Source organism: Anastrepha obliqua, chromosome 4 (assembly GCF_027943255.1).
Source record: "Anastrepha obliqua isolate idAnaObli1 chromosome 4, idAnaObli1_1.0, whole genome shotgun sequence".
Taxonomy (NCBI): Eukaryota; Metazoa; Arthropoda; class Insecta; order Diptera; family Tephritidae; genus Anastrepha; species Anastrepha obliqua.
The window spans coordinates 27,367,438-27,392,655 of NC_072895.1; the positions used below are offsets into that span (position 1 = coordinate 27,367,438).

Here is a 25,218-nt window from a genome sequence, read left to right on the forward strand (position 1 = left end):
GAGTCTCAAATCCCTCCCAACGATTCTAAAGAAGTTTTCACTTCAAAAAATAAAAATAAATAACTTGCGCGTACTCTTCTGTTAGGTGTTTGGCCGAGCTCCTCGTCCTAATTGTGGTGTGCGTCTTGATGTTGTTCCACAAATGGGGAGATCTACAGTTTTAAGCCGACTCCGAACGGCTGATAATTTTTATGCGGAGCTTTTAAAATAAACTTCAAGATTTGTCATTGCCTGGCGATGGGCGATAGCTATTAGAAACAACTTTTTCTATAATTTTACTGTTTTATGCACGGGGATTCGAGCCTACGAATGAAATAGACGATCGAATATCCTGGCGTTTTGTGGATAAAAGAGTTAAAAAAATTTCGGGTACTACTGCTGGTGTGAGAGTCTTGCCTTAGCCTTGAAAGTAAATGGGTTTATTTTATTATATATATTTGTGGGAAATTTTAAAGTTTTCTTATTCTATTCTTATATGAAATGCACGAGTTTTTCATATTTTCGTAATGTTGTCTTATAATAAGATACTTTTTTTTTCGAAAAAAGAAGACATCATATGATTTAGTGTCTTAAAAATTCGACATTAAGCCTAAATAGTGTATGTGTATATGTGTATTATAAGATTTATTGGTGATTATATAAAATCACTGCATGACTTATCAGACTACCTGTAGTTGAGCTTTGCGAAACTAGGAAAAATCGACGAAAATTAAGCATCTCTAACAATCCATAGGTAAATTTCTGAACTAATGTGGTCGATTTGAATGAGCGAAGGAAAGGACGCCGCGCGAGTAGTGTTTACAAAAAAACTGAGAAGTTGTGTGAAGGCATTTGAATTAAGCACGTGCCTGCAGGGAAAATGGTTTTGACGAAAGTGCCAATTACGCCTCAGTGGAATTTAACCAACGGTAAATCTCATAATTGTGAAGAGTTTGTTCAGTGGTCCAAAATTTGTATTATTTTGTGTTATTTTTTGTATCACAGGTTGTGTGTGCACGCCGGATGGTGGCTTTCTTTATGTAGGATCACGCAGCATCAACTATGTGGGCCCCTTAGAGCAAGGGGATGGGGTAGCACACAAGTCACCACAGATCAAAGTGTTTCAAACTCGCCAGAGCATAATGAGTATAGATGTCGATCCGGGATGGCCTAAAAGTGGACGACCAATTGAAGTTGGAAAACCTTCTACTGCTGGAGCTCAACAAAAATATTTCGCAGCTTTGGCACAGGATAATTCAGTACAGATTTGGGATTTTGATCGTGGTTGTGCGGTGAGTGGTCATAAGGCTCATTTTAGCACGGCCTTATATATGGAAGGCAATGGACCATCACCTCAGGGCGATCATGTACTTTTAAGCTATATGAAAAATCGTAATGTTCTGTCAATGAACGCTCAGGATTTAGTGGTGTATTGTGTTGCATCGAATACATACTGTCGTCGGCAGATGTTCGTATCGGCACGAAATCAAACGCTAACTGTATTGCGCTGTTCACCATACAATGAACATATATTTGCTGTAGGCAACAATCGGGGACTGGTTGTAATTGGCGATTTACAAAGTATGAGCACCTTGTACACACTTCGTGGGCACGAAGCTTCCATAACTGCATTGTCGTGGTGTCCGAAAATGTTAGAACCATTAAAACGTGGATCTTCTGAAACAAAAGAGTTGTCCATAGCGCAAAAAGCCACAAAGGAAATTTCAAAAGAAGAGCAGCCGTTTTTAAATAAAGATATAAATAATTCAAAAGTTAATTCAAACAAGAATGCCAAACCGCAAAAGGACATGAAAAAATCAGTAATGCCAGTTGTAAATGATGACATCTTCGACATCTATGACTACGACTATTTGGAAAATGAATTCGGCGCACCTACAGAATCGGAAAAGAAAGTCAAGGATGCAAAGTCAGCTGATGAGTTTGTAGGCGTTGAGAAAGCTGTAGAACGTGGTGTATTGACGAATTTCGATTTTGCCGAGGCATGCCAAAGTTTGAAAGAAGAAATAGATGCTTTGAAAAATGAACCAAACTATGATCAGGACGATCCCAAAAGAATGTCTGAGGTTACGCTCGCGGATTGTCAAAAAGTATCGCGTGCCGACGACTTATCATCTAGTTGTGGAGAAGGTAGCCGTGAGTCAACAGAAGGTAGCTTAGAAATAGCTGATCGTTCTTCGGATGACGATGTACGCGTAGATGGTGGCGAAGTAAACCCGAAGCAACAAATACTCCATCAAGCAGAAGTGCATGCAGAGCAAACAAATGATTTGGAGAAGAAATTAATTGAGGTGAACAGTGAAGAGTTAGCGGATACTATCAAAGAAGAAAAAGATGAAACAAATAGTGTTAAAGCAGAAGAAGCAGAGAGGGATGAAAAACAGGAGCTGCCTACAGAAAGTAATTCCGAACAACCCTCTGTTGATGGCTATGGCTCTCAAGAGAATTCTTCCACTTTCCTCAATAATACACGGAACACTATATTGTTGGCCTCAGCGAGCGTTGATGGTAATTTTTGGATATGGAATACAAATACTGGGGCAAGCTGCGACAGTGTACGCCCTTTGAATAACGGCAAGCATGGTAAAAGTAAGTATTTTGCCAGTTACTTAGCTATATGAAATGAAGTATAGTTTGGAATATAAATTTGTTATATTTTAGATACCAGCATTCACATCGATTGGTTGAGTTCTACACAATTTCTAACCACAAATAGAACTGGTGAACTATCACTTTGGTCAATGATAAATGACCTTTCACTAGAGCCGCCAAAGCGTCAACAGTGGCGCTACAAGTTCAAAGAGGAAACACAACAACGTTTTCAGCAGCGTAGTGTTATGTCCTTTAGTGCTTCGTATCGTTCCAAATTACTCTGGTGCTTGTCTTCACATCGGGAGATCAGCTGTGAAAACTTGGAAACGGGAAATATGCTACTCAAATACTGCTGCGCTTCTACGAATGTTTCGGCTATGCGCGAGTGCCCGGATGATATGAATAAGTAAGATGACACATTCTGCTAATTCTTATGTACTTATTGAACTGTTTGTAGAATTGCGCTGGCCTTCTCTGATCGTCGTGTCGGCATTATCGACATTTCAAAGATGTCTGCCACTAATGTGTTCATCGAAAATTATATCTCGCGTGTTGATGCGTCCGTGCTTTCACTAGTTTGGAGCCCTGATAGTAAGAAATTGGCATTTGGCACGTTGGAGGGCAGAGTGAGTGGATTTGAGTGATATTCTTTAACACTGCATGAGTAACCTTAACCTGCTATGTATACTTAGTCTTGCCATAAATTCTGTGGCATTGCATTTGGCATTTTTGCATTGCCCACTCATAAATTATACTCCGTTTCAGTGATTGCATTGCCAAAGTGTGGTAAAATTGCAAGTGAGATTTACGAATTGCTGAAAAAAATTAATATTTCGAGACTGTTTCTTTACCGCACGAGCAATTGTTTTTCCCAAACGTCTGAAATGGCAGACAGAATAAAAAGTGGTTGTCCTCACGTGGTTCGAAGCAGTGCAGCCATAAAAGCCGTTCGAGAAAGAATTCGCAGAAATCCCCTTAGAAAGCAGTAAATCATGTCCAGGGAAATGAATGTTTCGATCAGATCCATGTTAAGATTAATTATAGATGATCTCTACATGAAAGCCTTCCGTCGTTCAACTGGTCATCGCTTGAAGAAAATTAAACTCGACAAATGCAAGCAGCTTCTTCGGTGGCATGCGGTCGACGGCCATGAAAATATTCTTTTCACAGATGAGAAAATTTTCACTGTTGAAGAAGTTCTTAATAAGCAAAACGATAAAATCTATGCACAAGGAGCACAATAAACTGCTCAGCAAGCATTTCCAGCGTACTGTAACAGGTTAAACTCCTACCTATCCAGAATTTACCCCGACATACTTAACATATGCCCAGCATGTGAAGGCGCCCCGCACGACACTAACCACCTTTTCACATGCCCATCAAACCCACTCATCTAACACTCTTCTCCCTCTGGACCCAACCTGTCGAAACAGCAAGTTTCCTGGGCCTACCGTTAGATGAGCTAGACGAAGACGACCGGTGATTTACACTACACTGAGAGGCCAAAGTTACTGCTACAACAACAACAACAACAATATCCATGCTAAAACTTCTAAAGACGCAAAAATTGTTGTTCCAAGTGTCCAGCGTGGCCACCATCCAACCTTCGTAATGGTTTGGTGGGGAAAGGCGTCAATCTCTTCATTTCTGCGAAAAGCGAGTTAAGACCGGGGCAAAAGTGTACCAGGAGGATATCTTAGCAGGCGTGGTGAAGTAGTTGAGCAGTACTCTCTTCAATGGAGAGCGTTGGATCGCCCAGCAAGATTCGGCGCTCCAGCCCATGAGGCAAAAACCACCCAGCAGTGGCTAAAAAACAATATTCCTGGGTTCATAGCCGCAAAAGGTTGACTGTCAGCCCAGATCTGAATCCATAGGACTACAGTTTGTGGTCAGAATTGGAGAACATGGCCTGTCGAAGACCTTACAGAAATTTGGAGAGTCTTGGTTCGAGCAGCGACGTCAATATCCATGGAAATCATGCGTGCTGCAATAGCTGAGTGGCCTAATCGTTAGAAGGCTTGTGTAAAAGCAAATGTTGACCATTTTGAATGAAAATTGAAATTTTGTTTTTTTTTTTTTTATTTTTAAAGGTTAAATAAAAATAACTTCATTATGAAAGGTATTATAATTTCATATCTATATATACATATATATATGTTAATGTATAATATAATTAATTGGCACGTGCACCCTTTTTGGGTGTTTGGCCGAGCTCTTCCTCCTATTTGTGGCGTGCGACTTGATGTTGTTCCACAAATGGAGGGACCTACAGTTTCAAGCCGACTCCGAACGGCAGATATTTTTATTTCGAACCTACGTTCTCTCTGTGAATTCCGAATGGTGGTTACGCACCAACCCATTCGGTTACGGCTACAACCGATTTAATTTGTAACAGAACTTATGGCACGACTAAGTATAGTGAACTACGTCCGACCTCCAGTAAACGCTTTTACGGCGCATTTATTCTGCTAAAAATTTACTGGCTCGCAAAAAATTTAATGCATCCTTTTATTAATTTTTTTTTTTTTTTTTAATTTTACAACAGGTTGGCATAATTTATGTAGAAGCTGCTAAACCTACCATGACCTTCAATTCGTTTTGTGGCAAACCAATTTACTCCATTGATTGGCAAGGCGATCATATATTTGTGGTTTGCAACGAAATTTTAGCCATTTACGACGAAAGCTTGGAAAATAAAGGTAAGTACAGTGAAAAATGTTACATTATTTGCATTTAATTGGCATAATTGCATATGAACCAATGGAACTACGATGTTCTATGTCCGAACGGCAGGAATTCATTTTGTGCATTCATTGTTCCAAATGACAGTGCGGTCTGTTGTGAGCGCGTCTGCAGCTTACGGATGTATGCCAAATGTATAGTTTCACGATGAAAATCCCATTTGTTCCAAGTGATATTAATGCGATTTGAGGGTCTAAGGTCGTTTACAACAACCATCTCTGTTTGGGTGCCACTTTCCGAAATTTTGCCTTTGCGCGTTTGGCTTTCTGCCACAAAGTCCTTCTCCAGAATTTCATCAACCAAATCGAAAAGCAATAGCAGATCCACTGAAGTGTAGATGGCCGTTTTTAATGTGTGAATAAAGTTTTCAAAATAACGTTCGGCATATTTTGCGAATTCAATATTAGAAAAACCGAAACGAAATTTCGAGTCTTCACAAAGTTTTTTCTGTAGAAATGCGGGCAATAGTAAGCCGTTGGTTAATGCAATTGTTAGGCCACAATAATTTTCAAAATTATCTGACTGCAAGGCAAAATGGAATGCCATGAAATAGGAGTTGTTATATAAGAAAAACGGATACATACAACATTTTGCAATGACGTCATTGCGGGATGTGATTTGTTAGTGCGTTCCATTAACTCGTCGAATGTGGGTTTAATTGTCTTTTTGATAACTTGCCGTCGCACTTCGGTAATTTCCAATAGCTTGAGAAAATTCGCCTTCACTTCTTTAGTTAAAGATTCCTCTAATAAATCTTTCAGCTTATTCAATTCGACCAAATAGCTTAGAGATAATTGTAAGGAGGTCCATAGTTCCGTGAGATATTTGAAATGGGGCTGAAATTCGCCACTGATTAATGGAAAACCGTATATTGCAAAAGTACTTACGAACACCAATTCCGATTCGATAGCAGTGCGATACTTCAAAACATCATTAATTTTCTCTATAACGCAATCCATTTTCTTTCGATCGAGACTAATGAGATATTCGGCCTTTTCGAATGATTGGACTATATTTTTCAGCAGCTTCTCATAAGAACTGAACAAAGCAATGTATTTGTTGATTTCACGCACTTTCTCTATGGGCCATTTGCAATTCACCTTCTTCGTTTTTGTGTCCACCTCTATAAGTTGAGCCATCACATCTATGCCAGTTTCTATGTAGTGCGCAATGTCTTTTAGAGCGGCTTCAAGCGAATCTCTAGTGTTGGTTTTTGCCATTTGAATATCCGTTAAGACTGCGTAGAAAAGAGAAAAAAATTTCCATTTAAAATGGGTGTATTTTTTTGTGTATGTGTACATTTATAACTTTAATAGGAATTTCTGACGAAACAGTCGTTCAAGTAAGCATAAATTTTTAACGTTTCCGTAAATTATATTCTTCCAAGTGGGCCTTCTCATGGGCATGCTTATAACCTAATGCCAAACTTTACGGTCGGGTGACTAACAAATTGAAATTTATTTTCAAAATTAGCGACAACATTTTTACTGTTTCAAATACTCGGCTTACTGGCCATGCCAATAAAGAAAACTGTTGTATTTGAAGCGACGTGACACAAATATATCCAAAGCGCAATAAAGGCTCTCATGATCTGCAGACTTATAGCAGGAAAATCCTGGGGCTGTAGCCCAAGAATCCTAAGATGGATGTACATCATGATAATAAGGCCAATGAGTGGGAGTAATTAGGTCTACCGATGGTGTATAGTAGGGCGGGTCGATTTAAAAATCGCTCATTGCTCTGTGAAAATCGTATTCTAGGGATCAAAATAAGAAACTTTGCCGAAGGAACCATACCTCTAAAACGAATTCTGATGCCCCCCAATTTGGGTCGAACGAAAAATCCCACTTTGACCCATTTAGAGTGCTCCAATCGAGTCGAAATGTATGACCGACCCTCACTAACTTTGGACGGCCGATCCACCCATGCCAGTGGCACACCCCCTGGAACTCCCCTGGGGGGTTCCCCATGCAATCATTTCAAAATATCACCATTTTTGGCCTTTACATGAGAAAAGAAACTAAAAAGTTCGACCCAAATTGGGGGACATCAGAATTCGTTTTAGAGGTATGGTTCCTTCGGCAAAGTTTCTTATTTTGATCCCTAGAATATGATTTTCACAGAGTAATGGGCGATTTTTTTTGCCTCCCCACAAAAGACACTAAAAGTTCGACCCAAATTGAGGGACATCAGAATTCGTTTTAGAGGTATGGTTCCTTCGGCAAAGTTTCTTATTTTGATCCCTAGAATATGATTTTCACAGAGCAATGGGCGATTTTTTGCCTCCCCACAAATCGACCCGGCCTAGTGTATAGCCTTCATAGGTCTATAGAAGAGGAACCTGGATGCAGGTACCTGTTGTGTCTTGGGACATAAAAGCGGCTCTACCCAGAAATTATACTTTTGTAGTCCAAGGGCATAATTAGCCGAGGTAGAGGATTGTTATAATATTAATGGGAGCTGCCCCACATACCATTGGTGTGACGGCATCTCTGAGATGTTTCTGACATTTTGAGGTTGAACCTCCTTCCAAAAATCAAAAGGCCAATGATAACATATAGAGCGGTCGCTTGGGCATCGAGAGCCGCTCTCTCGACAGTGTGGGCAGCGCTAACTAAGCTTCAGCGCTCAGCATGCGTGTGCATCATAGGAGCAATACGGACCTGCCCCACAGCTGTGATGGAGGTGATGCTCGAGCTGACATCCAGCAATCAGCTAAGCGTACTCTTTTAAATATTACTAGGGAAGACTTCGGTAAAGGAAAACTGATATCATTTAAGAATATGGAATTGCTGAGTCTGCAGCTCCCAACTACCCAGAGATGATATCACTAAAGTCATCAAATTCAAAAAGAAGTTCAGAATTGAACTGGACGTCAAGGTAAACTGGAGTACCTCTGCATTTGAAAGTAAACTTCAGGAGTGTATCCTGCACTGGTACACAGATGGCTCGAAGGCACCAAAAGGCATAAGCGCTGGAGTTTACGACCCCAGAACCTAGCGTGCTGTGCTGATGGGTAGTTTTCCAAGCATTCTCCAAGTGGAGATGATGTGTGCCATCTGTCTATGTGCAGAGATACAAATTGGACAGAAATTTCCGGAATGAGCGATTTGCCATTTCGAGCGAAAGTCAGGCGGCACTCAAGTCCCTTTCGTCCTATAAGATCAATTTATCACTGATGTTTGAGAGTATCGAGAAACTTAAACTACTAGGAAAACACAATCACATCCGTCTAATTTGGGTTCCAGGACACAGTGCTATAACTGGGAGGAAAATAGCGGACGCATTGGCGAGAGAGGCTGCGGCCTCGCCTTTAATAGGACCCGAGCCCGTCCTTGCTGTGGGACAACACACCATCAAGGGGAGGCTTAGGAGTGAAGAGCTAAGGCTAAGAGAGGTTTGCTGGCACCAAACTATTGGGCTACGCCAGGCTAAATCCAAAATATTTTTCAAAAACTCGTAACCCTCCTCCCCAAGGATAAAATGAGAATGCTCATGTGCATTTGCACAGGCCACTGCAGACGGCGTTGTCATCTGCATATGATCGAGATTTGGTCTACGAACTCCTGTCGTTTCAGCTCTATTCAGAGTTTATTAAGGGAACTGGGTCTGTATGAGGTACTGTGATGAATAGAGGGCACAATAGGCCATGAGGTCGAAGTGCAAACCTCATAAAGTATCTATCGATCTATGTATTACCCGTAAAAATGTCCATTTCGGTTTAGTTTGAATACTTTTTCAAAACTGCAGATGAGGCTAAGGTCGCAGGCAGGTTTCCCACAGCAATACTAATTGGCCAGCGAGGCAATGCAATACATACTATATAGCGCGATGTATTATATAGTGAAATCACGCACCTTTGGTGACCGGGTAATCTGAAGAAATAGGCGACCAACCGAGGTCACCGACTAAGTCATGCGACTTAATTATTTTGCTCTACTTTTTGTGGATTACGTTACGTCAAGTATCTAGCCTTTGCCGATAAGTCAGCTGCTATTGACGATTTGGAAGATAGTATTTGGCGCATTATCGTTGAGATTGTATCGGCTGCACTGGAAACAGTGGCGCAAAATTTACCAACCGGATGGTCTTCATATGATGCAGTCGAGGTAAACATATGACCAAAGTTATTTACCAGCTATTTACACCTGCCTTAAAATTCGCAAGCAGGTAAAACAAAACAAAAATTTTATTGATTTTTTTTATACGAAAAAAGTTGTATACTTCTTTGGTATAAAATGTTATTTGGCAGGTTGAGCACGTAGAAGTTTGAGGCATCTCTCTACACTCAATCCAACCCACCTCTATCCTGAGTTTAATAAGAGAACTGGGTCTGGATGAGGCACTGTGATGAGTAGAGGGCACAAAAGACCATGAGGTCGAAGTGCAAATCTCTTAGAAAAATCTATCTATCTATTTGGAATTTTACTCACTATCTCGCATGTTTTCCTTCTCGCCGTTTGGATCGCAATTGTTATAGATTAGTATACCGCAAACGGTAGCGGTCAGACGTTGCAGGTACTCCAAACGATGATAACGTTTCTTCAGTACAAAATTTTGCAAATCTCCATGGCTAAGCACACTTTTCAGACTTTGATGCGTCTGCTTTAAGAGCTGGCGGACAAACAAAATGTTGGGAAAGTTAAAGATAAATAGTTTATTCGCCACAGAATATTTCCCAATTACTTACAACGTCATTTTTCGGATCACCAATATTGTAGCAGGCAATAATGAAGACCTGTATTTTGTAAAGCATTTCATTGAGCTGCTTGTCACTGCTCGTCTCCGGATACTGCAATATGCCCTTAACGAGCATATTTAACTTTCTTTGAAAATTTTCGTTGTAAATTTCTTTCATATTCTCGATTTTCAACTCGCGAAAGTTTCTAAAGCAAAAGTTCATTTTTAAATTGCACATCGTTGGATCGTTTTGATTCTTATATAATCCAATGGCATTTTGCCTGAGTTGCAAAATAGTGCAAGCATTTGGATCCTGCTTGTTGAGGCCGAGTTGCGCATCGCGTGCCAATAAATGCACGAAGAAATAGGCAAAATTTGTGTCGACTTCCAAGCCATACTCTTTGCAATCGTCCAGGAATAGCACGAAAATTCGATTTAATTGATCTTTCATTGACATTTCGGTGTATCAATCAGCGTGTGGAAATGTTATATTTAAACTAGATTTCCATGTATTACTTGTTTGGAAACAATTCACTTCACATAATATCGAGACACCGAATTTAGCCGCGATGGTCTGTTGCTATTACTGGTTACTCTGACAACAACGCAGTTTGTTAAATAAAAAAAATATAAATCTGAATTAGAATTTTAGCTGACACAACACAGTATCTGATTTGAAAAATTTATTGAAATGTAACGGAATTACCAGACCTGCAAAAAATATTTAATATAAGTTTAGGTGTGGCGTCCGGCACTCGGGCCATAAATTTAGTTTTGAAAATCACTTTTATTCAATTCAAAGTAAAAAATGTTTGAAAATAATACAAAATTAAGAATCAATTTAATCTTGTTCGATATGACCACCTTTGCTTGGCCTTGAGACGGGCCAGAAACGAATCGCAAGCTGCACGAATGTGACGTGCAGGTATTTCGGGCCACTCACGACACTGGCTTTTTTCAGCGCCTCAAGACTGGTGAATCTTTTAGTGCGGACCTTGCTATCCAAAATGGCCCAAAGAGAATAATCCATCGGATTCGCGTCTGGTGAATTTGAGAGTCATTGTGCGACGTTATGATGTTCGTACCGTTGTTTTTGACGTGATAACGTCTTATAATTCGATTTAACAGGCTGCACGCACGAAAAAATTTGTCGTTACCTTTCTCATTAGTGTTACCTTGCTCATTGCCGTTAACTTACTCATGTGTCGTTACCTTGCTCATTGCCGTTACCTTGAATGAACTGCAAGCGAAAGCGCGGAACGAACGACAAAGCAAACAAAGCAAACGAACGGCAACGTTCGACATCTTGCTCTCTCCTACTTAAGTGAGCGTATATATGTATGTATATGCGCATATGTACATATATAAATTCACGTATTTGTATTTGCATATGCCTTCTTATTGATTTTTATTAATTTGATTTACTTGAAGAATTTAAAATAAAACCAAGTTTGTTAATAATACCTGTTGTTTTAATGTTATTATTATTTTTTGACGTGATAACGTCTTATAATTCTATGTAGCCGGCTGCACGCACCAAAAAATGCGTTGTTATCTTGCTCATGCGTCGTTACCTTGCTTGAACAGCATGTTATGTTATGTTATATGTTATGTTATGTTATGTTATGTTATGTTATGTTATGTTATGTTATGTTATGTTATGTTATGTTATGTTATGTTATGTTATGTTATGTTATGTTATGTTATGTTATGTTATGTTATGTTATGTTATGTTATGTTATGCTATGTTATGCTATGTTATGTTATGTTATGTTATGTTATGTTATGCTATGTTATGCTATGTTATGTTATGTTATGTTATGTTATGTTATGTTATGTTATGTTATGTTATGTTATGTTATGTTATGTTATGTTATGTTATGTTATGTTATGTTATGTTATGTTATGTTATGTTATGTTATGTTATGTTATGTTATGTTATGTTATGTTATGTTATGTTATGTTATGTTATGTTATGTTATGTTATGTTATGTTATGTTATGTTATGTTATGTTAAAGTATATTATGTTATGTTAATGTTAACTCATTCTCTATATCCATACAAAATATCTATCAAACAAATAAAATTAAAATTTTCTTTTGAAAAATGCAACCATTCAATCAGTATTTTCTTATGACGTTATCACGTTAAACTATCGTCAGTAAACCGACTTTACAGACAACCTCTTTTTAGCCATACTTGATTCGCTCGAGCTTTGTGAGTCGGTGCCGAGTCCTGTTGAAACGTCCATGGTCTGCCTCCGAAATGTTTGTCTGCCCACGCCTTCAAAGCAACCTCCAGAATACTTTCCCGATATTATTTCGCATTCACTTTGACGCCAGGTTCGATGAAAACGATTGAAGAGCGCCCATCTGCGGTTACAGTGGCCCAAAACCATTACCTCTGGCGGGTGCTGCCTCCTGGTGGCCAATCGGCGAGTCAAATTCTCGTATGAACTGTCGGTCAAATAAATCCTATCGTTTTAGGAGTTTACGAATTGTTCAATTTGAAAAATTTTCTGCCATTTCCTGCCAAAATGTGACGGCGCGCCCATTTTACAAAAGGACTTTTCTGACAAGCGATTTCGTATTTTCTTAAATAAAATTTACAGCAATTCGAAGCATTTGTGCCTAATTTCTCTATTTTTTGCTCAAAAACAAGAACTTTTTCAATTTGCTCTTTTTCATCTCCCAGATGCTCACATTATCCGTGAAGTCCAAAGCGTTTCAACGGTATCAGTGCGCGGCCACATACTTTACGTAGGCACACAACGCGGCCACATACAGGTGTACCATCGTAATCCCAGTCTTCCTTACTCCTACATTCTAATGCAGGACGTGCCATTGGCGCCACGCTACATCACCGAAATCTCCTGGAGTGCCATTGCCAGCGATCACGTCGCTGTAGTGGCCAATGCCAATAACATACACATATTAAAATCGATCTCGCCCGACGGCCTCCTTACGCCCGTGCGTCGCATCGAGATCAAAAATTCAAAGGCTGCCAATGCTTGTGTTAAATGGAGCAATCGTAATGCTGCCGAGTTTCTCACTTGCGGTTTCGATGGTGGTGTACGTGTTTGGGACTTGAATTCAACGACCAACGATGAGAAATTCCTTAAACAATTTCCATGTCCCATGACATGCGGCCTCTTCTTGCCAACCGATGAACAGATTGTGATGTGTGCCGGTAAATCTACCTCGATTGAGTTGTTCGATATGCGTTTAGAGCAGTCCGTGGTTTATTCGGCGAGCAAATGGAAGCGTTCCAATACCCACACATTGGAATCTGTGAAATGGGCCTTGAAGGTGCCCACACGTCCTGATGCGGCCAAACCAGTGACAGCGGCGGAGAAGCGTCGTGCCAAGCGTACTGTAATGGGTAGCTATGAGGAAACATCGGGGGCAGTTGAAGGTGCAAATGGGGCAGAGCATGATGAGAGTGGTGAAGTAGTCGATTTGTTGGGGGCGTTAAAGTTAAGAGAGCCTACTCAAAAGTGCAGCGCATCGGAAAAGAACGCGGAAGCTGAGGTATCAGCACAGCAACAAGTGGTAAAGAAAAATGAAAATAAGTTAGGGATGGGCAACACTTCCGTCTTTATGAAGGTAAGTTGATGAGTCATTCACGTGAGTGGGAAATTTAAAATTTCTGTAACTTTGAGCTCTAATTTTGTTTTGTAATTTTTTAGAAATCAACGACTGTATTTAACTTAACAACCAAGGAACTGAACAAAGATGTTTTGGAGAAATTAAATATGGCCTTAGATAGTTCGGGAAATAAAAATTTACTTTGTGCGAAATTATTTGGTACAAAAGCAGACGCTAAACATTTACTGGCAGAGGAATGTGAGTACTAAGTTGGGAATTGTAATTATGCAAAAAATCTAGATTAAGTTGAGGCCGCCGTAACCGAATGGGTTAGTGCGTGACTACCGTTCGGAATTCACAGAGAGAACGTAGGTTCGAATCTCGGTGAAACACCAAAATTAAGAAGGCAGCCAATAGCAAACCTCCGAGTGTATTTCTGCCATGAAAAAGCTCCTCATAAAAATATCTGCCGTTCGGAGTCGGCTTGAAACTGTAGGTCCCTCCATTTGTGGAACAACATCAAGATGCACGCCACAAATAGGAGGAGAAGCTCGGCCAAACACCCAAAAAGGGTGTACGCGCCAATTATATATATATATAATGGATGCGGTGTTCGTAAATGACCATGAAAATATGTAGGATATCGGAAGAGCGACATATCTGTTATATTAATCCTTCGTTGGGCACCCGGGTCTGGCTAGACTTTTTCGACTTGGGACGTGAATTTAACATATTTCTATTATAGCTAACGACTTGAGTTTCCAATAGCTCCCTAGAATTTAATTTTGATGGGTTAATTGATGGTCATGTGTGACACAAATTGGGTTTTAAATCAGGATCGTTTTTATACACCAAAATTTAATATTTTTAAATGCGGCGGCTGAGATATTTCGTGTGCTATGGCTGAGCTGTTTAAAATAGCGCAGTTGATGAAAAATGTAACATCCAGATGATACAAGGTGGCACAAAATTAATCATCCAAAGCGCCATTTCCGACATGCATATTGACACGAAATCAAAATATCTGTGCATAGCGTTCCCCCGACAGACGATTCTACGTTAGCGGAACGACCCGGATTTACTATATATCCGGCCAAAGACTGTCACTCCAGCAGCACATCCCGTACATGTATGGGAAATGTTTTTGCTGCTACAACAACAACATCTGGAACTCAAAATTAAACTGGCGGGAGCTATAAAGAAAAAACGTCCCTTACGTTTTAAGAAATTACACTGGCTGCTGGACCACAGTCCAAATTATCTCAGCAAAATAAAGTACTTATATATCGAACGACAATTGCACCGATCTGGAAATATGAAATTGAGGTTTGGGGCACTGCTACAAAAAGTAATCTAAGCATACCACAATGAGTGCAGTCTAATACTTAGGATCATGACTGATGCACCTTGGTACATAGCTATTCATCGCGACCTCGACATCGTTACTATTGACGAGACAATACAAAGCGCTAGGAGCAGACAGATCAGCAGACTATTGACGCATACAAATCGTGTGATGAGAAGGCACCCAAATAAAGAGAAATCTACCCAATGTCGGCTCAACCGTAGTTAATGCCAACTAATCGTATTTGTCACTGATTGCTAGTCATTCGCTTTAAATGCTATGCATATTTCATCTAAATGGGCTTGAGGGCATTGGCCCTTCAATATGACTCTCATTCCATGAATTACTTATTGTCTAACGACAGCTGTAATAGTTTAAGGAAACAAATAAAAAAAAATATTCGTCAGAAAACTGCTGCAGGAAGGTAGGGGCTAAGCACGATGTAATAAAATAGTGAAATGTTTTACAAAAAATAGCAGCTTTAACTTTACTGCGCCCACGTTTTCTCTTACCATTAGTTTTTAGAGTCATATTACATCTGCCACCCCTAGATCTCTTCTGCAAATACTCAGCGGGCGGTTCCGCTTTAAGGCTTAGAGCGAGCACACAATGGAAGACTGTCACACATGGACATTCAACCATCTTAGACTCCTATACGGATATACCCAGTGATTGTGATTATCACCCTCCCATTCTCTGCTTCTTAATGAAAATACCTTCTAGGCTGGAATGGCTTGAAGAAGATCCATTACCCAACACACCCGTTAAGATCTACGCGGACGGATCTCAAATGGACACTGGTGCAGGATCAGGGTTATATTGCGAAGAGCTTTCTATTAGCGAATCCTTTAAATTACCGGATCACTGTAGTATTTTTCAAGCGGAAATAAACGATATTCAATAGGCCTTAAAATGGTTAGAGATAAACAGAATAACATCAACAGATATCTGCATTCTATCAGACAGTCAAGCTGCCCTACGGGCCCTGGATGCATTCCAAATAACATCGAGGTGTGTCTTACATAGTCGCCAATCTCTTAATGAGATGGCCAAACAATATCTTATCTTCTTATGTTGGGTTTCAGGCCACGGACTGGCCACCAGGGAACTGTAGGGCTGACCAACTTGCAAGGAAGATACCTGCATGCCAAACATAAGTAATTTTATGGAGGTACCTCTCGCAACTTGTAAGCTTCTTATTAAGGACGCACTAATCAGTTCTGCAAATCAAAGATGGATTAGCGTCAATATCTGTGAAATTGCTACGCAAACATGGCCTAGGTTAAATCTACGTCTGTCCAAGAATATTACAAAATTGAGTAGGCTTCAAATTAGGACCTTAGTAGGGGCCCTCACAGGACATTGTCTCATAGGAAAACATGCAAGGAGATTAGGCGTTTACACGCATGATTTTTGTAAAGGGTGTTTTTTTTAGAGGTTAGATTTTCAAGATGAAATAAAACGTATATAATTTAATATTATGGCCAAGAATTTAGCTTTATTATAAAGATAAGGGTTTGCCATTATGTTTTAAAAATGATTTCGGGCAAGTGACCGCCGCGGCTGGCTCGAATTAATTCCAGCCGAGAGGCCCAATTTTCGACCACTTTTTGCAGCAATTGGGGCCGTATGTCAGCAATAACGCGCCGAATATTTTCTTCCAAGACGTCAATCGTCTCGGGCTTATCTGCGTAGACAAGCGACTTCACATAGCCCCACAAGAAATAGTCCAGCGGTGTTATATCGCACGATCTTGGAGGCCACGCCACAGGTCCACGGCGCGAGATAATGCGCTCACCAAAAGTTTCCTTCAATAAATCGATTGTTGCGTTGGCTGTATGGCATGTAGCGCCGTCTTGTTGGAACCAAAGGTCGTCCACATCAACATCGTCCAATTCAGGCACGAAAAAGTCATTAATCATGGCTCTATAGCGCTCTCCATTGACTGTAACATTATGACCGGCTCCATTTTTTATATAAATATGGACCAATGATTCCCTCTGCCCATAGAGCACACCAAACAGTGACTTTTTGAGGATGTAACGGCGTCTCAGCAATGGCTTGTGGATTATGTTCACTCCAAATGCGACAATTTTGCTTATTGACATACCCATTCAACCAAAAGTGAGCTTCATCGCTGAACAAAATTTTCTTGTGATGCGTCGCGCGAACCGAACCATTATTTTCGTAATAAATTTGCACGATTTGCAAACGTTGTTCAGGTGTAAGTCTATTCATTATAAAATGGCAAGCCAAACTGAGCATAAATCAAGTGACAGCTGTCAAAAAGACCATCTACGAAAAAAGTAGTGTCAACTTGAAAACCTAACCTCTAAAAAAAACACCCTTTAGTAACTGCAGAAATGAGGAGGAGTTGGAAACAATTCAACACCTATTTTGCACACGCTCGGCTCTAGCCATAAGCAGGAACCGATATTTAAGATCCTACTTCTTAATGAATATAGATAATCTATACACTTAAGGTTTCAACAACCTTTTACGCTTTATCAAAAGCTCAGAATGGTTCAATATGGAAAGGAAAATGTAGCCCAGCCCCTGCGGCTCACAACGGCCCCATTTCGTGGTCTAAGTGGCATCGCTGTCTCTCTGTGCTATGCGGCTGCCAAACTTAACCTAACCTAGTTTTTAGAGCTATTTTTTCATCATTGGCCATCCACGAGATAAGTAGAGGCTTAGCCCACTGATTTTAGTTATAACGGCGCATTGTCTGGTCGGCAGGCTCGCCCAGAGGATGTGTGTGCAAATACATGATATCGTTCAGAAGTTGTTTAGATGAGGAAGAGACGATGCCGCACCTTTAGTGACATTGTCCTGCTCTATCCAGACTTAGGTTCACCATTTTAGGTAGACAATTTTTTAATGAGTTGGAAGATCTTTGTTTTGCGGGAATCAGGGATCTTCTGAAATTTTTTAGGAGTACACACTGGTTTTAGGAGGGATAAGTACAAGTTCCCTGCGCGGCATCACAATGGGCTATGTGACTTAGTGTGTCCCACAGTGGACAACCACTTCAACCTAACCTAACATATTCCATTATATGCTTATGATCAACTTCGTTTTTTTTTTTTTTTGTTTACGTTAGTGAAACATCATAGATACTCAAGAACTACCGGCATACCCAACTTATTTATGACACAATTAAACTCATCAATCAGAGAGGAGATACTTAATTGCATACAGAGCAAACAACTGTCCGAGTGGCATGTGGCCGTCGCACCTACCATATCTTATGGGTAATTTTGTTTTAATATTTTATTTTATTTTATAAAAAGGTATTAATTCTTTCGATGTTAAACAATCATTGCAGTTTTTGGCAAAAATGCTGCCAAGCATTCGCCGATCAATTGTTGGAGCAGGGCTACGCACTGCAAGCGGCTACGTACATAATCGCAATGCATCACCATATTGAAGCCATCGAAATGCTCATGTCAAAGCATTATTATAAAGAAGCGCTCATAATCGGTCGCATTCACTTGCAAAAGGACGATCCACTGTTAAACGATATTAGCGACAAATGGATCACGCACTTGGATATGACTGGCAATTTGACTGGCTCGGCTTTGCTGTAAGTAAAATACGTAAATTAAAACCAAAATTTTTATTACAGGGTCCGGAATTCGAAGTGTAACTAATTAAAAAGGCCATCAATTTAGTTTGGAAAATTATTTTTATTCATTTCAAAGTAAAAAATGTGTGAAAATAATACAAAATTAAGAATAAATTTACTGTTGCTCGATATTACAACCTTTTGCCTTGACTATGGCTTTGAGACGGTCCAGAAACGAATCGCAAGCTGCCCGAACGTGGCTTCCAGATATTTTGGTCCACTCGCGGACAATGGCTTTTTTCAGCGCCTCGAGACTGGTGAATCTTTTAGTTCAGACCTTCCTCTCCACAATGGCCCCAAAAAAATAATCCATTGGATTCGCGTCTGGTGAATTTGAGAGCCATTGTGTGGACGTTATGAAGTTCGGAAAGTTGTTTTTAGCCATTCTTGGTTCAGTCGAGCTTTGTGAGACGGTGGCGAGTCCTGTTTAAGCGTCCATGGTCGGTCAAATAAACCCCATCGTTTTGGGAGTTTACGAATTGCTCAATTTGAAAAACTTTTCGTCAGAAAACACAATGTTCGGAAATTGACAAACACTTTATTTACTTTAACGTGCTCTCACTACTACCTTTGAAATCCATAACTGAATTTCTTTTTTTGCGTTTACTCTCGGCAAAGTGCTTCCACGCAAATGCTTCTGCGCGTTCATCAGCTGCGCGAGCGGTTTGAAGTTGGTTACACTTCGAGTGCCGAAACCTGTATTATATAAAAATTTTAAATTTCAATTAAAACTACTCAAATTTTATTTTATCAAAAAAATTTATTTAATCATATTTGCTGCATATGTTTTAGTTGCGTACTCTCGGGCCAGCTGAATCGTGCTTATGAAACTTTATCCAAAGTGCGGAATGTTCATCCCGAAATCGAGCGTGTACTTGGAAAGATGAAAAGCAAAGAGCCTGTTAGACAATAAGTCATATAGTTTATCAGTATACTTACATACTTAGATTAAAAATTTTCTACCATAAGAAAACCTACAAATGTATTGAAGTGACTAAGAATTGCTCGAATGGCATTGTTATTGTTTACTTTACTTTTACGTTATTGTAACAGTTAATTTTTTATATGAATGAATTTGTAAGTAATTGATTTTGAACTATGAAAAAATAAAGAGTGAACTCGAAATTACAGGAACTGAAAAAATTATACATTTTTTTTTTGCTGTTGCTGTTGTAGTAGCAGAGCTCACAATTCTCCATAAGGTTCGAACGCGGATCATCATCTAATTCTAGCTCGGTGTGGCTGATTCTAGAGTTACTCCGGGTCGCTTAAGGGCTTATGTACAGTTAGAATTTTCAAAAAATCTATTTTTTTTATTAATATACATATACATATTTAAGGGGTTACATGGGTTTCGTCGGGTAAAAAAAGGCCCATTTTCAATATTTTTCTTCTATGTAAAAAAATATTTATTTAATTCAAACTTTTTTCTGTCTTATAGATACATATTTAAAGAATAATTTCTGAAATTTTCAACAAAAAAAAATTAAAACTCCTCCATTGTGACGTCATTTTCGGTGACCCCTCGAAAAAAGGTGCGTCCGCGTTGTCAGCATAACTCCTGACAGGCTCATCAAAAATGAAAAAACAAAAATAAGTGCTTAGTTAAGACCATAAACTCGTGCTTGAACGAAGGAAAGAAAAAAAAAGTAAAAATTGGAATTTTGGCAAACATTTTTGCAAAAAAATGAAAATTTCGGTCAAATTTGCTTGACTTTTCGTTTTTTTTAAATAGTTGTAATTGAAAAAAAAAAAAAATAAAATCCTTCGTTCAAGCACGAGTAAATTGTATTTCGAAGACCTGTGTAAAATTTCATCAAAATCAAAATGAGTAGTTTTCGAGAACATTTGACAACCGACTTTGAAAACACGTTCCGAGAAAAACGCGTTTAAAGTTTTGAGTAACAATAAAAGTGGCTTGGAGCGCACACATTCCAAAGGCTGAATTTATTATTCGGATCGACTTGAAAATTTTGGATAATATTCCTGAGAAGTTGTAGAAATTAATAAGCAAAACAAAAAAAAAATCGATTTTTTGAACCAACGAAACCCATGTAACCCCTTAAGAATACACACCGAAAATTTAATATCGTTCCGGTCAATATTTTTGAAGTTACACGCAAATTTGAAAATGCGTTTCAGAGTGCTTGAAAGTACAAGGTCGGAGCTTTAAACGCGTTTTTCTCAAAATGGTGTTTTCAAAGTCGGTGACCAACATTACTCGAAAACGGCTAAACCGATTAGTCTCAAATCTTAAAACGAGCTTCTTAAATAAATTTTTTAGTAATTAATCAAAAATTATTTCTCACCGATAAATATTTTTTTTTATAAACAATTTAAGACCGGAATTTTGGTCGAAAATCGATGTTTTTTTTGGGAAACCGCCATTTTGTCAAAAAAATTTATTTTGCTTATTCCTTCCATTAATTACTAGGTTTAACATTATTTGAACGAAATCTGTTTGGTTTTTTCAGAGGATCCAGCTCAGAGATATAGTGGTCACCGCAAAACGTCTTTTTTAAAAAACTACTGTCTTTCTTGACCCAGCTCCGAAATAAAAATATTTTCCATACGCCATGCGAATTGCATGTCGGAAGGAGTGCAATTGGTGAATTTATTAATAGAAAATTGTTTGGAGCCCTTTACTCTTTATTGGGTGTTTTAGCCGATCTCCTCATCGAAATTGTTGTATGGGTCACAAATGGAAATACCTACAGTTTTATGTCGTCTTTGAACGCCAAATAGTTTTTTATAGGAAGCTTGGCTCGTGGCAGAAATACACTCAGAAATTTGCCTTTACCTGCCGAAGGGCGATCGCTATTAGAATAAAACTTTTTCCATCATTTGATGTTGCAAGCCCGGAGACTCGAATTGGAGTACGCACCAACCCATTCGGCTACGGCGGAGAAGGTAGGTCTGGTGGCTGCCAATATGACACTCTTGGACCTGTCGTAGTTCCATTGTGATACCACTGAAACTTTTTCCTTACACTATGGGATCCCTTTTAAACCATCTTGCGGCTTTTATAAACGAGCTTAATTCCGCAGTATTCCGCCGCATACTGAAAAATGATTTCAAAATCAAGCCTTACAAGATCCAAAAGACGCATGACCTCACACCAAAGCAGCAACAAGTCAGACTTGAGAGATCGAAGGAGTTGCTTCGCTTGGCCGAAAGCGATCAATTTCCGAACATTGTGTTTTCTGGCGAGGAAATTTTTCAAATTGAGCAATTCCAAACTCCGAAAATGATAGGGTTTATTTGACCGCCCGCTCATACGAGAATTTGAGTCATCGATTGGCCACCAGGAGGCAGCACTCACCACAGGTAATGGTTTAGTCCGCTGTAACCACAGATGGGCGCTCTCCAATCGTTTTCATCGAGCCTGGCGAAAAAGTAAATGCGAAATATTATCGGGAAAGTATTCTGGAGCTTGCTATGAAGCTGTGGGCAGACAAAAATTTCGGAGGCAGACCATGGACGTTTCAACAGGACTCAGCACCGTCTCACAAAGCTCGAGTGAACCAAGAATGGCTGAAAAACAACGTTCCGAACTTCATAACGTCCACACAATGGCTCCCAAATTCACCAGACGCGAATCCAATGGATTATTCTCTTTGGGCCATTTTGGAGCGCCAGGTCAGAACTAAAAGATTCACCAGCCTCGAGGCGCTAAAAAAGCCATTGTCCGCGAGTGGGCACTGTTACTGTTACTTACATACATATAGGGTTTTTCAGTAAGAGCGCTTCAACTTTTGAACTTTTTTGAATAAAACACAAACGGTTTGACTTTTTTAACTATTTGTTTTTTTATTATCGAGTTTGAAGATATACATTTAAGTATGAAATTCGATTTCTTTTGCATGACCACCGCGTGCACGTTTTACGAAGTCCAATCGTTGAACCCAATTTTCGACCACTCTTTTGCATAAATCGGCCGAAATTCCAGCAATTTCGCGCACCTATTGAATAACCCTATACATAGCTGCTCAATGATTGCAATTAAATTTGCTCTATAGTCTATTTCAAGAGCCTGCAGTTTTGCTCTTGCAAAACTCTTTCAAAGAAAAAAATAATCTCATGTTGCTATAAGAAATGTTTCTACACTCTAAAACCGTTATTTTCTCAATTCCCGAAATTTCCACGCCTCATCTGCATATGCAAATTTGCCAAGTACGTAAATGTACGACTAAATGTGTATTAGAAATGAGTCTAACAGCGCAGCCATAAATTAAAACATAAATAATTGTTATGCCATTTAATACTGAGATGTAAATACTGACGTAGCAGCAGAACAAAAGCATTCGCCAAACAACGGCAGATTCCCACAATTCAGCTTAAATCCATTCAACAACTAGAAAGACAAATAAAACCAAAAGTAGTAGATGTGAGTGTCAAAAAACAGATTTAGAGCTCGCATTGTCCACTATAAAGTTGCGTACATTTAATACGCCTCCGCGTCCGTCCCAACCGCCACCACCCGCCAACATGCGACTGCTTTGCGCGAATACGATTGAACTAACAACACCGCAGGCCTCACCGAAATAATATGAGAAACGGAATTTTACACATTTCAGTTAATATTTTTACAGCTTGAGGAATGCAGAGCAATGAGTTTAAATAAATTCAAATTCACACGCAAGTAAAAATGATATCGGTATTAAAAATTAACATTCACTAACACAAACAAAAAGTGTATACACATACACTTACAAGTGCAATATAAATATGACCAAAAGAGAAAAAAAGGCTCAATGAGTTAGCCAACGAACGTTTTTAGTAATTATCAGTAATTGTGGTATTAACGCCTGCAACATTGAGGGCAGCAAAAGTAAATATTTTGAATTACTCGCACAGTGGCTCATGGATTTTATGAGCATGAGGTCGATAGCCTCCGGTGCCAGTTGCAATTTAATGATTTATAATTCGATTTCATATAAATAATTAAATAAATATATATATATATATATATATATACAGGGTGACCAATTTGGAGGTATCGGATTTTAAGGGGGTCTTCTGGTCTCCAGCGAAAAAAAAATCGATTTTTTTTTTTTGCATAATTTTGTTGTATGTGTATGCGAGAATACGCCACAGAAAGGATTTTTTGAAAATCGCATTTTTTCACATTTTTCTGGGCACCGAAGTGTACCCTCCTCCGGCCGTTTTCATCATAAACTTTATCTTTAAACGCGTTTCCCCGAAAATCGTGTTTTTTAAGCATGTTGGTCACACTTTTCATAGTAGTACTCCGATTTCAATGGTTTTGGTCTTAAAAGGTTCGGAAAACTTACCGCTAAGTTTCCCCGTGTACGATTTTTGAAATTTTTTTTCATTCCATTTTTATAACCTTTTAAAGTTCAAAAAATGAGCAAAAAAAAATTTTTTTTGCAAATTGTTGCATAACTTTTGAAAAAAATTAAAAAAAAAAATCTGTCACGGGAAAACTTAACCAGGGCAACTCTGAAGACAACGCATATCTAATTTTTGCTTTCTGATTACCCAGGTGGAAAAACCGTGACCAAAATGGAGACCTGTTTCGTTTGGAGGTGGACGTCTTCAGCGCCATTTCAAGGTCGCGGGTGTTCATTTTTTTCAAAGTCAAAACCATTTTTTAAAAGCCAAGACATGTACCTTTAAAATAAAAAAAATTTTTTTTTTAAATATTCACAGGATTTGTCACAATCAATCCCCAAAAAAACCCTTCATTTCAGGGCCTCGAGACCAGAAGACCCCCTTAAATTGAAATAAAACAATGAATATTCAAATTGACTGGGCGGTCTTTATTATTTTTGTGTAGAACCATTCGTAACAATTATTGGAAAAAAAAAAATTTCAAATGCTGGTCGCAACTGCGCCGTAATTCGGTCATATATAAACACCACTTTTAAATGACTCGCTGGAGGACTTCGGTCGATCGGTCGTTTAGTAATATTGGCTTCCAATACCTCAATCGAAGCTGGTTTATCCACAAAGCATTTAGATTTTACATACCTCCATACATAAAAGTCTCCATACATAAAATTCCAAAGGTGTGATATCACACGATCTTGGTGGCAAATCCTCTCGTTGGAGACGAAAGGTAATTTATACTTACCGAAACGACGACACAGTAAATCCATTGTTTCACGCGCTGTATGACAAGTAACACTGTTTTGTTGGAGCCAAATGTTGTGAATATCACGGCATTCAATTTCCGGTATGTGACATTAAAAAGTTGTTCATCATTGCGCGATAGCGTTCGCCGTTCACTGTTACATTGGCGCCAGCCTCGTCTTTGAAGAAATATGAGCTGATGATTCCTCCAGCACGTGGGGTCGCACCAAACGGTTGTTTTCAATGGATCAATTGGCTGTTCTTGAATGGCTTCGTTTTTCTTTTCAGCCCAAATAAGAAAATTTTGCATTTGTAAGCGTTGTTGAGGCGTAAGTCTTTCCATGATGAAATGACAATGAATACTTAAAAACAGGATGTATTTAGTTTGACAGTAGTCATGCGTGATCTACCAAAAAAAAACAATTGGAAAAAGTACCTCCAATCGGATCACCCTTTATTTCTAAGGGGTTTTTGGGGTCGCTGATTACGAATCTGAAATCAGATTTTTTAAATTCAAAATGGCGGATCCAATATGGCGGTCACAAATAAA

At 39.1% G+C, this 25,218-nt stretch overlaps 2 protein-coding genes across 2 annotated transcripts; one reads left to right on the forward strand and one right to left on the reverse strand.

Annotated features, from left to right (window-relative positions):
• Window positions 1–739: 739 nt before the first annotated feature.
• On the forward strand, window positions 740–19,715 carry LOC129244011 (protein rigor mortis). The gene is made up of 10 exons (XM_054881587.1): window positions 740–908; window positions 985–2,586; window positions 2,659–2,995; window positions 3,047–3,215; window positions 5,135–5,288; window positions 12,707–13,617; window positions 13,701–13,857; window positions 18,048–18,198; window positions 18,273–18,530; window positions 19,365–19,715. The coding sequence occupies exons 1-10, from the start codon at window positions 860–862 to the stop codon at window positions 19,483–19,485; spliced, it is 3,909 nt and encodes a 1,302-aa protein (XP_054737562.1). The 5' UTR covers window positions 740–859; the 3' UTR covers window positions 19,486–19,715.
• LOC129244012 (cilia- and flagella-associated protein 206) lies at window positions 5,341–10,664 on the reverse strand. Its single transcript, XM_054881588.1, has 5 exons — window positions 10,022–10,664; window positions 9,765–9,945; window positions 6,219–6,568; window positions 5,916–6,167; window positions 5,341–5,853 (listed from the first exon to the last, which is right to left on the reverse strand). Exons 1-5 carry the CDS (start codon window positions 10,466–10,468, stop codon window positions 5,356–5,358), a joined length of 1,728 nt encoding a protein of 575 aa, XP_054737563.1. The 5' UTR covers window positions 10,469–10,664; the 3' UTR covers window positions 5,341–5,355.
• Window positions 19,716–25,218: the final 5,503 nt, after the last annotated feature.

Coding starts and splice junctions, on each gene's coding strand:
- LOC129244011 (XM_054881587.1), top strand. CDS start 860: ATGGTTTTGACGAAAGTGCCAATTACGCCTCAGTGGAATTTAACCAAC. Junction 3,216..5,134: donor TTGGCACGTTGGAGGGCAGA/GTGAGTGGATTT, acceptor ATTTTACAACAG/GTTGGCATAATTTATGTAGA. Junction 13,618..13,700: donor ACACTTCCGTCTTTATGAAG/GTAAGTTGATGA, acceptor GTAATTTTTTAG/AAATCAACGACTGTATTTAA.
- LOC129244012 (XM_054881588.1), bottom strand. CDS start 10,468: ATGTCAATGAAAGATCAATTAAATCGAATTTTCGTGCTATTCCTGGAC. Junction 6,168..6,218: donor TCGAATCGGAATTGGTGTTC/GTAAGTACTTTT, acceptor GGCGAATTTCAG/CCCCATTTCAAATATCTCAC. Junction 5,854..5,915: donor TGACGTCATTGCAAAATGTT/GTATGTATCCGT, acceptor TTTGCCTTGCAG/TCAGATAATTTTGAAAATTA.